Genomic DNA, 16,063 nt, shown 5'->3' on the forward strand with positions numbered 1-16,063 from the left:
CCACCAAAATTTTAAAATTCACTGTTCAAAAATCAATCAAAAGAGGGGCAAGCGTGTGAGATCCTCCTAAAGGGGCCGACCTATGCTCGTGCTCAGTTGTTGATTAACACATTTCACGAAGCAATTTGTTCTCACCAGACATTTTCAGGGAAAATAAAGCAATTACTCTTGGCGAGTTGCTGGTATTCAAGATCACAGATAAAACATACGGTGATTTGTTGGGTTGCCTGAGTGGCTCAGTTGGTTACACCTCTGCCTTTGGCTCAGGTCATGATCCCAGGGTGCTAGTGTCAAGCCCCGCTGTGGGATCCCAGTCTGCTGCTCCCTCTGCCCTGACCTCCTCTCCCCACTTCTGCACTCTCATTTGCTCTCATCTCTCTCCAATGAATAAAATCTTTAATAAAATAAAATAACACCATATGGTGATTTGTGGAATCAAGGTAATCACAGCCAACTTACAAATAAAAACAATGTGAACTGTTCAACAGCGCAGCCTGTAAAACAATACAGCACCTCCCCCTCTGGCATTTCACTCTTGAGAACCTCATTAGCAGGAATAACAAAGTGAGACAAGTAAGAGAAATTTCCATAAAGAGAGTGTGGCAGGAAAGCTTATGAGGGGCAAGAGGCGTCTTCTTGATAAAAGCTGTGAGACTGATCATAGTTCATTTAAACCATACTAAAATCATAAGCCAACGTTAGGGAAAAAAAAAAAGGTAAAGAGAAAGCACTACCCACCAGGCACGGAGTCAGTGCCCCCTCGGGAAGCCTGCGCCTGCACCACCCTCCACTCGGAACAGAACACCCACAGCCGCTTTCCAAGCCAACATTTTCATGCGGCACAGTGAACTCTCCAAACAGAAGTCCACTCTCATGGAAGCCAGCCACAGCCTCGGACAGGCCCGTTTCTTCCAGCTCACAACACAGCCCGACGTCCGCCTTTCTTTCTGTCTGCAGCCTGTGGTCTCTTGATCCACTAGGCTTTCAACAAGAACACCTCTCAGGGCCAGTCTCCAGGGCTGGAAAAGCTCCATGAGGCTGGGCTGCCCGCAGGGCCGGCCCCACAGGTTGCAGGATGCCAGGCAACTCCAGGCCAGCGTGAGCCTGCCCTGTGCTCGGACACCATGGCCAAAGACACGGACGCCATCGCGGCCGCTTCACTGCCGGCAAGTGTGGAGGAAACGGGAAGCTTCCCTAGCCTTTCTGTGTGTCAGATCTAAACTCTGTCTCTCTTATTCATAAGTAATTCACCTCCAGGCCCACCCAACTTCATCCTAGATGACCACTGTATATTGAAACCGCAAAGACGGGAGCAGAAAAATAGTTTTAAAAAAATCATCCCACATCAGTACAGGAACGCTTTACTTGCTAACTTTGACGCCGGCGTCTCTGAAGGATCCCCATCGAAGGCCGGTCACTGCGAACACGGGCTGTTCCTTTTCACCCTGGAAGTGAAGTACATTCATCTTCAGTTAAGGATTCCAGTTACTTGGAATGCTCTACAGGTAAGTACCCAGCAAATGCTCAGGGCCTATTTTTCCTCACACCAAATTCTAGAAAGGATGTTCAGAATCTCAGAAATTAAGTGAGTAGTCAGTAAAAGGACCTGAGTAAACAACACTGTAAAATGAAATTAATTTTTCTGTAGTAGACCTCATGAATCTGCTGGCCAGGAACATGTTACCGTACTTCAGACTTAAATTATGAAGTGGCTGACTACACTGGCCCTTTGACCAGTCAGTCATTGAGTCGGCCCGAATTTCTCCTCTCTCAGAGACACGTCCAAGGCAAAGCTAATTTAAGCCTGCATTCTCTTTAGAGGTCCAAGAGCTCTCAAGTCAGGAAAATCCTGGTACTCTAAAATGTTTCACCTGAATATCTAAAACTAGAGTCAGGTCTCTGTCATAACAAGTCAGAATAAAAAGTGATTCGGATTTAGTCCAATGCTTTATGGTAAAATATCGCATATTACAATCACTGAGTTACTAATAAATCTATGAGTTAAGAAATAGATAGAAAACATGCACAGTCGAGCCACTGTCTTTAAGAGCTTGTACTTCTTGATGGACCTTCCTTAAAGTATAAATATATGTGTGCGTATATGTGTATATAGATACAGATATATAAGTCGTAAAAGGTCCTTTTCCCATAGCTCAGAGTTACCGCCAAAGCCCAAGACTCTGCCCATATTCTAAACAGAGCTGTCACACGTGAGAACACGACTCCCCAGAACTTGCTAAATGGGGGAAGAATCAGTTCGATTTCCACAACCAGCAGCAGTGGAAGATTAAGAACCGGAGGACCCTTGACACTGTCAAACGCTGGTCTGGAGGAAGGGCGTGAAGTCTTCCCCTCCATCCCACTCTGATGCCACGACTCCGAAACGAAGTGAAGGATTTGCAGGAGAATCATGCACTAATAGGGGCAGCTGACAAGGAAAGACACGGGCCTCTGGTCCTCGGTGTGTACCTGCTCAAGCAGCACATGTGCTTTTCTGTCCCTGCACTAGCTTAAGCAAGGAGGAGGGAACTCGGGCGAGAAACGGCGGCGCACAGAGGTGCTGAGGAGGCACCTCGGCCCAGCACAGCAAGGATATGCTAGTGTCCCGGGGCCAAGGGGATGTTGTGGACACAGCAGGGCCTGGAACCATCCAGATGGTAGAAAGCTCACCAGTTTTTTCATGGAATCATCACTAATGAATACATATCCCATATTAGGGACTAGCGATACAAAAAGTATCTGCCCTCAAAGAGCTCCGGGTGCGAGGAGGGTGTGCAGACACACAGGATGACGGCACAATGCAGCGGTTCACATGACGCAGACAGACGTCGAGGTTTATGAAAGTGCAGAGCAGAGCAGGTGTGTCTGTGTGCGGCTCGGGGGGAGAGGGCAAGGAGACCGGTGGCCGGGGAAATACAACATTTATAAACGTTTATGTCTGTAATAATAATATAAACATTTAATTTATAAACAGTTTTTATCAAAAAAAATTAATACTACATTAAATTTTAAAGAATAAAGTGCCTAGATTGAGGGAGGTTGAGAAGCATGGAGAGACAGAAGAGAGAAGAAAGGGTGGCCCAGCGTCAGGGAGAGAAGCAGCACTGCGGGAGTTTGCAGTACCTACAGGAAATATGGGACTATTTCCCCCAAGTGTTCCAGAGGGACTGGGAAGTGTCACAGCCAGTAATGACAGTAATGACGGTAGAGGATTCCGTGACGAAAGGAGTTGAGAAAGACCAGAACTCCTTGTTTACTGCAGTTCTTCTTAGGATCTTTAATATGTTAATGTACATTATAAACGTCCAAAAGGAGAAATACACAGTTTCCCTGAATTGTTGACTACACCCCTTCTCTGGGAGGCATTCTGCATAACTAATATTCCTCGGGAAAGGCTGAGCTAAAGCATGCACTGTCACACCACGTCCTGGTTTAGGACGTTTACTCAAGCCTTCCCAACTGCTGCACTAAGAATATTTTCTCTTCCTCCGGGGGGGCGGGGGGTAGGAATATTCAGTTAAGATTAGCTGCAGAGCCTTGTAAGCTCAAGGTGTCATTGATTTGAGGTGCTACTCCTAGCTAGGGGTGGGACTCTGGACAATAGGAAATGAGTGTAGAAAGATCTAGAGAAGCCCAGCTATCAGCCAGATGGGCACAGAGCCCCAGGGTTCAGGAGAGGCCTGGGGGTCAGTAATGGAGAGACCGGCCCCTGTTGGGGTGCACAAGAAAGATGAACAAGGGCAGGGAGACAGAGCAGAAGCCGACAGACAAAATACCACCGGACGTTAACCCGACGAAGGCCCGGGCGACAAGAGTATCAGATGCACAGGTCAGTAAACAAAAGCAGACACAGAAGACAGGCACACAGCCAGATTTTAACAGCAAAGAAGATATGTAGTCCCAAGTCACTGACCTCCTGGAAAGAGAAAATGGCCCAATGGTTTGCTAAAACAAAACAAAACAACACAAAACAGAACAAAAAACTAACTCAGAATTCTGGTTGGAATAAAAGCTTAAGGGACAGTGAAAAGAAAGCCATTTTGGTCAACTAGGTAGGTAATTCTTAATTCCTGATCCAGGAATTTTAGGAATTCTAAATAAAGAGACAGAAACAAATAGAAAAAATTCAGAAGTCCTGAGATTTTGCTCAGTCAGGGTTTTAACAGAAGAAAGCCAGGAACGACAGAAGAAAGGGAGAAATTCTAACTTCGACCAGCAACCCTATCCTCCTCTTTGGGTTCTGGGTTGACAGGTTCTAAGAATTCAACTGACGGAACAAAAAGAAAGAACTAGAAAGACTTCCATAAGTCTTTCCAGTAATTACTTTCAAGTCAAATACTAGGCTTTGGAGATGTCTACATGGGAAAATGCCTTCAGAAATCACAGGACCAGGTGCCACAAGTGATACCACCTGGGCAAAACAGTCACATCAAAAAGCAATGGACTGTAAGACAGAAAAATCTAGATTCTACTTCTGTCTAGCATGACTTGTCATTTTTTTCACTCTGTCAAATGAAGATACTAACAGACATCTTGTCTTCTTAAGCCGGAGGTCCAAGCGAGACACAAGCGCACAGTGAGCACTGCAAAAAGCTAAACACAGAGCATCACGGTAACGTCCAAGGACTGGATCTTCGGAGATGCTCCAGTTATTTATGTTTAACTGGCTCTGAGTTTGTTTTTTAAAACAAGAATCTGATATCAGGCCTTAACTATAATGCTTCCCTCTATATTCTGAAAACAATTTCCAGGAAGAAGGAAGACCAAGAAGACAAAGTCAGCGTCGTGGTGCCTCAGAAGCCACAGTGGAGGCTGCTGTGCTGTGCTTCCGAGGAACTACTTGTGAAGTTTTCTGCTTCCTGGGCTGTGTCATCAACATACAGAGCCTGTGGCCAATTTGATACAGGATTCATTAATTCACAAAATCAGTACATTTGGAAGAAAAGAAAAAGAGGAGATAAGACTTTTAAATATAAGCACAAGCCACAATTGTCAATTAAATCCTAACTACCCTGGAGTGTATTACTTCTCACGCACTTATACGCAGCCGTCAGTCACCTAGTTATTAGGAGATACAGCCTGACTCACCTCTTCTGGTAAATAACATTTTAATAAACAATTTGGCATAGATGCCAATCTGTGCTGCCTTCCTAGACTAGAATTTCTTTCACACAGCCCTTCCATTTTGTCAGAATGACTAAGATTTACTATACGCTAAAGAACCCAATGCAATCTAAATCACTTTTATCATGACCAGTGACGTCAGGGTGGGGAGTCCAGACGTCACTACATGAAGAACAAAAGAAAACAAAAGGAAACAGGCTGTAAGCGCATAGGTTCACCAACTGCAAACATGCGTCTGGCCAATGCTGTATAACTAACAGCAGTATTTCAGGACTGAAGTTCGGAATCGTGACACAGTGTGGAACCTTCTTTCAGAGACAGCAGGGAAACTTGAGTGAATATAAAATGTTCGGAGCCTCTGAAGGGCAACCTGAGTGTAGCTGGTATATTTTAGGACCGACTCGGAGTAAATGACAGGGCTCACTGTTCATAAATTTGTTTGGCGTTAAGACTCAGACTTCTCAGGCATCTGCCCTTTTGTGGTGGGCGGGGCGGGGTGGGGAGCGATGGGGGGGTGGTTGATGAAGGAGGAATAGCTACTTAACTACTGCATAGTGAGGGTATCTTTGTTTCTAGGAATTAAATTCTTTTTAAAGAGAGGATTCCAATCAGGAATCCGGAATGGCTACTGGGTCTTCTTCCTTCCAAAATTTTTCTTTTAGAAAAATGTCAAACCAAGAAATTGTTTAACATATAATGAACACTGTTTATCTCTCTCAACTACGTTCACCAGCCACCAACATTTTCCCCTATTGGCTTTATCTGGGTGTGTACATTTTTTGTAGTTTTGTTAAATCATTTGCAAATAAATGGAAGACTTCATGGCCCTCACCCCTAAATATCTGAGCATGCATCTCCCAAGAACAAGGAAAGACATATGTATAATGCTATTGTCATTCTCAAGAAATCTAGCATTGACATATATCTAATATACATTCTGAACTAAATATCTGATTGTTCCAATAGTATCTTTTGTGGTCTTTACATTTTTCTAATCTAGGATTTTGTACTGGATTTAACTATATTGCTTTAGTTTCCCTAATCTTGAAACTAATCCTCTCTTGGATTTCAGGACATTGAAATTTTTGAAGAGGCCAGACCAACAATTGTTTTTAGAATGTCCTATAATTTGGATTTGATAGACTTTTCTTCTCATCATTGTTTCAGTTAGATTCAGAGAAGTGGACATTTTAGACAAGAAACTCCATAGGTGATGTTGTATCCTTCTCAACAGATCACATGAGGAGGCAGATACTGTCCATCTGTCCCATTACTGGTGATGCTAGGTTTGATCACTTGGTTACATGCTGTATCCTGGGTCTCTCTACCATACATCTTCCCCTAAGTAATCATTTAGTAACCTGTGATGCTTTAAGACCATGTCGATATATGTTCCCCGATAACCTTCTAACCAATGGTTTTAGCATCCACTGATGATCTCTATCTGAATCATTTCATTAGTGATTGCAAAATAATAACTATCATTTCTTCTGCATTTACAAGCTGGAAATTCTCTAATATTAAACTGTAGGCCCACAGATTCTTCATTTTTATTTACTGCATTATAAGCCATTAGCATTATTATTCTTTTGGATGTTCAAACTGTCCCACAGTTGGCCAGGTGGATACCATCCGGCGAGCTCCTATGTATTTTCAGGTTATTTCCATTAGTTTTTGAGTAGCTCTTGGCTCTGTTCTCACCTTATCTCTGAAATCCCTCTCTTCACAGAGTCCTGGTTTCCTTTACTAGGGAACAATATTTCAAGACCAAAATCTAAGTGCCAGGTGTGTCCATTACTGTTCGGTCTCATTGCTTCTAAGCCCTTTCAGTGGGCATAGCCAGCAAATATTTTTTTAAAACAATTCATGAGTTCATCTACAAATCAATAAAATGTTAGACAACCCAATAGAAATATGGGAAGTTCTGCTCCCATCCAGGATGTAGGACACTCCAAAGAACATTATCCCCTCCCAAAAATGAGAAAAAGCCAGATAATCTACAAAATCATAATTTTTCTTGACCCCACCAGAGAGGGAGCTGAGACTGCAGGACAGCCAAGTAACCTGAATTCCAAAGACAAGCCCCTCCAAAGGATGGATGGGACACGAGAGCAAGTGGTGGCCACCATGCCAACCGTCACCGTCCCAGTCACTGCTTCGTATTGCTGGCTCTTCTACCATCCCAAACCACCACAGAAGACAGTGAAATTATGCAGTCCAAAGGTAATCACTGGAGGAACTAAAAATAGTGACACCATACTGAGAGGAGGTCTATAGGAATTCTTAATTATAACAAAGAGGTCAAGAGTTAGAATCTACAACTGATAAATCAAAAAGCAATATCATAGACTAAACACTAACAATCAACTATACACCTGAACATGGTTATGATGGTAACCCTTAGGTTTGGTGGGGGGGATGTTTAACAAAATTTTAAAAAGTAGCATCATAAGCATATTTCTAGTGATAACAACTAGAATAAACAGGTAAATTCTTCTTCTCTGAGAGTAATGCTTGGGATAGGAAAGGATATTATTTTCACTGTAACCCCATTTGAACTGCTATATCATATTTTCTTCAACATGTATGTGTTGTATTACTTTGGCAATTTTATCAAACTCTGAAAAAAAAGACTCTACCTTGATCTGCAAGACATCAAGTGGAACAGTCTCTCCTTTCACAATGGCAAGGGTGGCATCTGTAATATGTCTAAAAAGACAAAGGGAAGAGATGATCATGTGTGGAAAAACAGCAACCCCCACCCCACCACACACACAAACAGACACACACACACACACACACACACACACTCCTGCCCAGAGAACTAATAGGTCGGGAAAAAGACCTATTCCTTCAAAATACTCCCAGACAGCACAACAAATGATTATTAAAAAATTACTGATACAAATATAAGGGAAGGCTTTGGCAAAGAGAAGTTTATACAAGGCACCAATCATTTGTTTACTTCACAACTTATTGAATCTCTACTCTGTGTCTAACTCTTATCACTGGAAAATATGATACTTAATATTAACAGCATCTTTCATTCATTCCAAGAAATTTAAGCACTTGAAAAAATATTATTTGACTCTAATAACCTAAAAGGTAACTAAGGGATAGGATTTGAACTATCTTCAGCAAAATATAATCTAGAACCCAAGACCTATTCCTCTGACTTCCCAGGATTACAAGGATGTAATTTTAATGGCTGTACTTTCGTTCATAGAAACAAGACTATTCCTACCTACATTCTGATCATCAGTTAAAAAGTCTATAGGTAAGAAAACCTGGTACCATTGACAATCATACTGGGCATGTGAAAAAACTATGCTAAGCTTAAAAGCAGTTCTAGGGTTCATACTCTAATTAGATCCCAGGTTAGACACACATTAAGTTACAACAGTCAGCCAAAGAAATATTAAATCAACAAGTGGCCAGACAGTATTTGCTCTTGCAGCAGAAAGAACAAGTCAACCCACATCAAACACTTTCCCTGCCCAGCCTGTCCACCCCTTACAGTCACTTACGCACTGTCTCTTTGTTTGGCTGGCTAGTCTGTCTCATCCTTCAGATCTTCGCTGAAACGTCACTGTTTACCCTAACGAGCCTATAGGCCCTTCCGTATAATTCTCTAGCACTATGGAGTCTGAGATCAAACAAACTGAGGGTTTGGAGGGGATGAGGGTGCGGGGTTGGGTAAACCTGCTGGTGGGTATCATGGAGGGCACATACTGCACAGAGCACTGGGTGTGGTGCATAAACAATGAAGCTTGGAAACTGAAAAATCAAAATTAAATTAAAAAAAAGAAATGGGTTGTCTTACTAAGTTGTTGTTGCATTCCCCTGGTATTAACATGTGTTCCTATTCCCTGCATTTCCTAAAAATCTCTATCTGATTCAGCTTGGTGTGTTTGGCAAAAATACTCCAAAGGTAGCAGTGTGCACTTCCATCAGAGGTGTGTACTTCTACCAGTAAGTAGATGCATCTCTTTGCTTTTTTGTGTGTGTGACAGTAGCAACCACTGATAATCAATAGCTATATTGGTTAACAGAGTTGCAAAATAGTGATCTTTCAATCCTATCATTCCTTCTAACTTATCATCTGGTCCATAAAGAGAAACTTTCCCTCATCAGTGATTTAGGTACCATAAAATAGAGGTCATACGAGAAAATCAGGGTAAATGTTTGATTTCTTAATTTCACCAATTTTCAAAATAATAAGCTGATATCCCCGGAGCCTCTAAAAAGGACCAATGAGTTTTTCACCTTTATTCCAAAGTATCACTACATATTCATAAGTATTTTTAAATATGTTTGATATGTTTCAGTGCATTATAGTTATTAGCCTTACTGATACTCAAATTGTCCCAAATGAATGAGTTTCAAGGGTGGAGTATGAGGGTCAGTAGATAATCAGAAGGAACAGTGAGAAAGAGCCGCCAAGGAAGGTCCCTATCAATGTCAACCACACTGAGGAACAACTAACAGCTCCTCTCTAGCCCTTATTCACATAAGTAGAATTATCTATGTTTGAAAGAAGAACTTTAATATAAATACAATTTATGCATAGCAAATTCCATCCTTTTAGGCACAATGTTCTACAGTTTTGGACAAATGCTTTCACTCCTGTAACCATCACACCACCAAGACATAGAACATTTATAACATCTCGGAAAGTCCCTTCAAGGCCCCTTGTGGCCAACCCACGTGCCCCACCACCAGCTCCTGGCCAACTACTGTTTCCTGTTTTCCAGAATGTCACATAAATTGAAACCAAATATATGAAGGCTTTGCAGTTTAGCTTTTCAGAACTGCTAGCATGAGTATGAGATTCATTCATGCTGCCGAATGGATTTAAAGACTGTTTCTTTTTATTGCATATTCGTATTCCATTGTATGGACTTACCACAGCTTATCCACTCACCAGTTGATGGATGCTGGCACCATTCCCAGTTTTTGGCAGTTACAAAGGAAATGACTTATAAACATTCATGTATAGATTTTCGTATGGACATAGGACTTCATTTCTTTTGGGTAAATACCTAGCAGTGTGATTGCTGCTCATATGTTTAATTTTATTTTTTTTTAAAGATTTTATTTATTTATTTGACAGACAAGTAATCACAAGTACGCAGAGAGAGAGGAGGAAGCCGGCTCCCCGCTGAGCAGAGAGCCCGATGTGGGGCTTGATCCCAGGACCCTGAGACCATGACCTGAGCTGAAGGCGGAAGCTTTAACCCACTGAGCCATCCAGGCGCCCTTCAAATGTTTAATTTTAAAAGAAACTGCCAAACTCCTTTCCATAGTGGCTGTACCATTTTGCATTTCCACCAGGAATATGAGAGATTTAATCGCTTTGTGTATTTGTCAGCACTTGACCTAAGGTTTCCATCTGGTTTGTTTAAGCCATTCTAACATACACAGCTAATAGTGGATTTGATTTGCACTTCCCCAATGACTAATGATGAACATTTTTTCATAGGCTTATATGCCATCTATGCCTTTGGTGAAGGGTCATTGAAATATTTTGCCCTTTTATTGGCTGTTTATTTTCTTATTATTGAGTTGAAGGAGTTATTTGTATACTCTGGATACTGGTCCTTTACCAGATATGTGCCTTACAAATATTTTTTTCCCAGTCTGCAGCTTGTCTTCTCATTTCCTTAACAATGGTTTTCAGGGGCACCTCGGTGGGTCAGTTGGTTAAGAGTCTGCCTTCGGCTCAGGTCATGATCCCAAGGTCCTGGGATTGAGCCCCCTGTCACTGGGAATCTCTGCTCAGCAGGGAGCCTGCTTCTCCTCTCCCTCTCCGAATCCACTCTGCTTGTGTTGTCTCTCATGAACATGTTCTCTCAAATTTAAATCTTTTTTTTTTTTAAAGATTTTATTTATTTATTTGACAGAGAGAAATCACAAGTAGATGGAGAGGCAGGCAGAGAGAGAGAGAGAGGGAAGCAGGCTCCCTGCCGAGCAGAGAGCCCGATGTGGGACTCGATCCCAGGACCCTGAGATCATGACCTGAGCCGAAGGCAGCGGCTTAACCCACTGAGCCACCCAGGTGCCCCACTCTCAAATTTAAATCTTAAAACACACACACACACACACACACACACACACACACACACACACACTTTTTTCAAAGAACAAACATTTTAAATTTTGCTAAAGCCAAAATTATTCTTTGTTGTTTTTATGGTTTCTGCTTTTTGTATCCTAAGAAATCATTGCCTTGGGGCATCTGGGTGGCTCAGTCAGTTAAGTGTCTGCCTTCAGCTTAGGTCATGATCCCAAAGTCCTGGAATGGAGCCCTGCATTAGGCTCCCTGCTCAGTGGGAAGCCTGCTTCTCCCTCCCACTCTGGTGCTCTGCTTGCTGTGTTTGCTCTCTCACTCTCTGTCAAGAAAATGAATAAAATCTTAAAAAACAAAAACAAAAACAAAAATGACAAAAAATCACCTAACTCAAAGTCACAAAGATTTTCCTCTAAAGTTTCAGGTTTTACATCTAAGTCTATGACCGATTTCATGTTAATTTTTACACATATGGTTCATTTTCTTGCATGTGCTTAGCTAACTACTGCAGCACCAATTGTTGAAAAAACTGCCCTTTCTCCACTGAATTGCCCTGGCACCTATGTCAAAAAAAAAAAAAAAAAATCAAGTGTCCAGATATGTGTGAGCTTAATTCTGGACATTTTCTTCTATTGATCTCTTCATTTCTTCTTTTGTTAACACCACACTGTCTTGATTACTGTAGCTTTAGAAAATAAGTCTTGGAATCAGGGTAAGCCCTCGAACTTTGTTATTCTTTTTTGAAGTTATTCTGGGTAGTCTAGTTCCTTAATTTTTCCATATAAATTTTAGAATCTACATGTCAGTATCTATAAAAAGTCTTCTGAAATTCTTATTGAGATTGTGTTGAATTTAGAAATCAATTTGGAGATAACAGACATCTAAATATTGAGTCTTGAAACCCATGAACACAAATATCTCTCCATTTCACTGTTCTCTAGATTTCTCTCTTCAAAGTTCTATAGTTTCAGCATATAAATCGTACACATATTTTGTTAGATTTATCCCTAAGTATTTCATGTTTTTGTAAAGCACTGTTTGTACTAGAGTGTCTTTATTGTTGTATTTTAGAAAATATAGTAATTACTAAGAAAGTAAAATATTTATTGTGTCTAGCACTTAAATACAACTATAAGAAAGGAGTCACTTAGGAAAGCCTGGGTGGCTGAGTCGGTTAAGCATCTGCCTTCGGCACATATCATGGCCCCAGGTCCTAGGATAGAGCCCTGCATCAGGCTCCCTACTTTGCCAGGGGGCCTACTTTTCCCTCTCCCTCTGCCTACTGCTCCCCCTGCTTGTGTTCTGTCAAATAAATGGATAAAAAAAATTTAAAAAATGAAAGGAGTCACTTAGAAATTACTGCACTCTCCATTCCAAAAAGTATAGTTTCTCGTTTAATATGGCTTCTCCTAATCTATTCTGCTCTGTACAGTTCTGGTTAATAATGTCAATTTGGTAGAAAAAGTCACCTTTCCATAGTAACTAACTGGAATATCTATAAAATGTCTTTTCCTTTAAAAGTGTTTTGCCTTAGGTGAAACAGCAAGAGAATAGAGTGTTCTCTTCGATTGGCTTATACCGTTTTAATTATAGAATTGGTCTCAGTAACTGTACAGCCACCCTATTTGTTATCTACTGTTTTCCATACTAAATTATCAATAAATAGGCATAAGGTCTTCAACGTATCCAGTAAGTTACCAAGCATAATTACCTGTTTACCTACAAGTCCTTATTTTAACTTAACAATCTTCTGAAGTAAGTACTGTTGTTGGGCATTTGATAAAGGCAGGGAAAGAAACCAGGGCTCGGAGTGATTCAGTACAATTCTCAAGACGACAGAGAAAGCCTGTGGCAAAACGAAATTCAGCGGCAGGTCTCGCTCCAAGGGTGTGCTCTCTCACCTGGCAAGGCAGTTGCGGCCGTACCAAAGGGCAACCCCACAGCGAACAGGCCTCCCCCTCGGGCGTGACCAGGCTTAATATGAAAACATCTAAGTCAGGAATTGCAACCACTGGAATCAGCACTTCTGACAACGTTGGGTACAATTTAAGACAATTTAAGACAAATATACACGTCAACTCAAACACTTAGATTACATTCCAGGCTCCGTAGTAAGCAAAACCAAGGTTAAGAAACAGCCTATTTTACTTTCCAATATTTCTCTATCAACACATCCTTAACCCCATTTTTTCCCTCCAATACAGATGCTATCTGGGAAGTAAGCAGCAGTTTAGAAAATGAGATTCAATCTAGGAGAAAGCAAGAGGCATGATCCCAAGTTGAGATTAATCTGATAGGAATACATTAATTCTGAAGGAAACTATTAGAAAGGATCCAAGAGCTCTGCACTGACTCTGAGTGGTACTGAGTACCGTGAGGGCTTAGGAAGCACTTTTGAGAGACTGACCTTAAAAACAACAACAACAACAAAACGCTGCAACTGAAAAAGCCTTTTAATATTCATTTTTTTCCCAAAATTATACAGCAGCACACAGCTACAATACAACTACAGATTTATCATGCCCCAGCAGTAATTGAAAGTTCTAGCTAAAGCAGCACTGTAGCACCAACCAGCTATTTTTTAGAATTATTTACCCACAACATTCCAAATGCAAGATTCCTTTTTCTCCTGTAGTAATTATGGTACAACAAATCTTGACAGCAGTGCAAAAAGCAAAGCCTTGTACTTTCAAATGGCCTTAGGCATCTGCCATGTTGAGAGGTCTACAAAATTCTGAACCCAGGGCAGATTTACTTAATTACCTCAGAGCCCCGGGGCATGCTTATAAATTAAGTTTTATAAATCTTTAAATTTTAAATAGAAGCAGCAACAACATTAGCTTAACCCAGGGAAAATCAGCTCCCCCCAAAACAAAAGACCTTCCAGAAATTAAGACCTTGTGGGCAGCCACTCTGCGCCTACCTGGCTTTGGGATTAGGCAAGGCGTTCTCTAAGGAATATGGTCTCCCTCTGGATCACTGACATATTGGGAACATTGGGGAAGCAGTTCAAATCATCTACATTGACATAAAGCCAAAGACTAACTCTCTAAGGTAACCAAGACCCAAACCAGATAGAATTTATCTCACAAAAGCAAAAATGTTTGAATAATTCATTATTTGTTATACCCATCGCCCCTCAGAAATTCTAAACTAAGAATAAAAAGCCTGGCAAACCGAAATGCCACATGAGGCTTCAGGATGCCTGGTGAAGAGCAGACAGCCCCAAAAGATGAAGGCTTGAAGCAGGAGCCGTTTTGACAAAGACTGATATGGTTAGGTCTATGGTTAGGCCTTGTGTCCGATATATGGACCAAGACTTTTATGATATATAGAGAGAGAATTGTTAAAAGATATAAAATTACTCCTAAAATTCTAACAGCAAAAGTAAATCCACAAAAACCAACCTAATCAATATCCAAAAGCAGGGAAAAAAAAAAAAAGCCCAACAGAAAATCACCTATTACCATTGTCGTGATTTTAGAAGGTTATATAACCGAAAATGTTGTACGAAGATTTTAATTAATACCTCCAACAAGTATTTCTTTGTTGGCCTCCCCCAAGTGCGTCACAAAGCTTGCATGAACGATGAGACTACTGACAATGAGAGCCTGCGAACGATTATACTAGAACGATTATACTACTTACTTACCGCTGTCAAAGCCAGGACTCAAGCTCAAGATTGCTATCTTCTTAAAAGACTACAGCTTTGTTTACATAACACTTTCACGAGAAAAGAACGATAACAACAATCCCGAAGACAGTCAGACTCCGCAATTTGATTTAGATGCCAGGGCTACAGTGCCTTCCTGGCTGCTTTATCCATACTGCCTTCCACTTTAGGCATTCCCTGAAGGATGGGACTATTAACTATTATTTCACTGTTCTAGCTACTTATGTTATCAAGATAATGAAGCCAAGGCTACCCGTTCTGTTTTCACAAGGGACTTGCTATTTGTCATCATATATTTTTAAAGAAAACAAATAATCAGTGCAAATCTGACTTCACTAGAGAATCTTCCAAAATAAAGGCACAAAGACAGTTTGGATTGGGGATGCTATCTTCAGAACTGACAGAACAACATCAGTATTCATCTCTACACCTGACCTGGGCACTTGGTATTAGAACACCGGGGTCCCAGAACCCTACAGGGAAACTCCCAATGAACTGAAAGGTTGTACTTTGATCTAGATCCTCCTCTTAATGATCTGTGGTTCCATGCTATCCAAACGAAAAATAAACAAAAAGTTCATATCATCCACACATGAGCTGTCGGTTCCCAGGCTCACTCACTCACAAACGCTACTACCCCACATTGACAACCTACTGGACTCTGTTTCCGCTTTCAGCAAAGAGGGTAGAACTCAAACTACTGGTCTGTCCCAATGGGATAAATCCAATGGGAATTTTACTGAAGGAAGCCTAAGGGAAAAAAGAAGAGGAAAGTTTTTATGGTTATGGTCAGAGAATCAGACTGAACAGAGAGACACAGATGTGTCCGTCATGACAAAGTAACTGACCCTCAGTGTGCCACCCAGTCTCTCCGGTCCCTAGACCCCAGCAATCAGGTAATACTGAGGTCAGAATAAGGCAGGCCCGAAAAACAATAGGACTCTCTGAATTTGGAAGAAGTATTTGGGTACTCTTTAACAGCAACTGGTTGAAAGAAATTTAGTTACAAAAAGGAGGGTCTTAAAGCTTTTAGATAGGGGCCCCTGGGTGGCTCAGTCGTTAAGCATCTGCCTTCTGCTCAGGTCACGGTCGCAAGGTTCTGGGATCAAGCCCAGTATTCGGCTCCCTGCTCCATAGGAAGACGGATTCTCCCTCTCCCTCTCCCCCTGCTTGTGTTCCCTCTCTCGCTGCGTCTC

At 41.4% G+C, this 16,063-nt stretch overlaps 1 protein-coding gene across 4 annotated transcripts in view; it reads right to left on the reverse strand.

The window, feature by feature from the left end:
- The window catches only part of AGK (acylglycerol kinase), a 72,867-nt gene that overhangs the window by 16,288 nt on the left and 40,516 nt on the right, over positions 1–16,063 (reverse strand). For all 4 annotated transcript variants that reach the window (XM_032303904.1, XM_032303903.1, XM_032303906.1 and 1 more), the window contains exons 8-10: positions 15,523–15,617; positions 7,764–7,833; positions 1,366–1,445 (exon numbers count right to left, since the gene is read on the reverse strand). In XM_032303904.1, coding sequence (XP_032159795.1) covers positions 1,366–1,445; positions 7,764–7,833; positions 15,523–15,617 — 245 coding nt within the window. The remainder of the gene's footprint in view (positions 1–1,365; positions 1,446–7,763; positions 7,834–15,522; positions 15,618–16,063) is intronic.

Source organism: Mustela erminea, chromosome 11 (genome assembly GCF_009829155.1).
Source record: "Mustela erminea isolate mMusErm1 chromosome 11, mMusErm1.Pri, whole genome shotgun sequence".
NCBI classification, from domain to species: domain Eukaryota; kingdom Metazoa; phylum Chordata; class Mammalia; order Carnivora; family Mustelidae; genus Mustela; species Mustela erminea.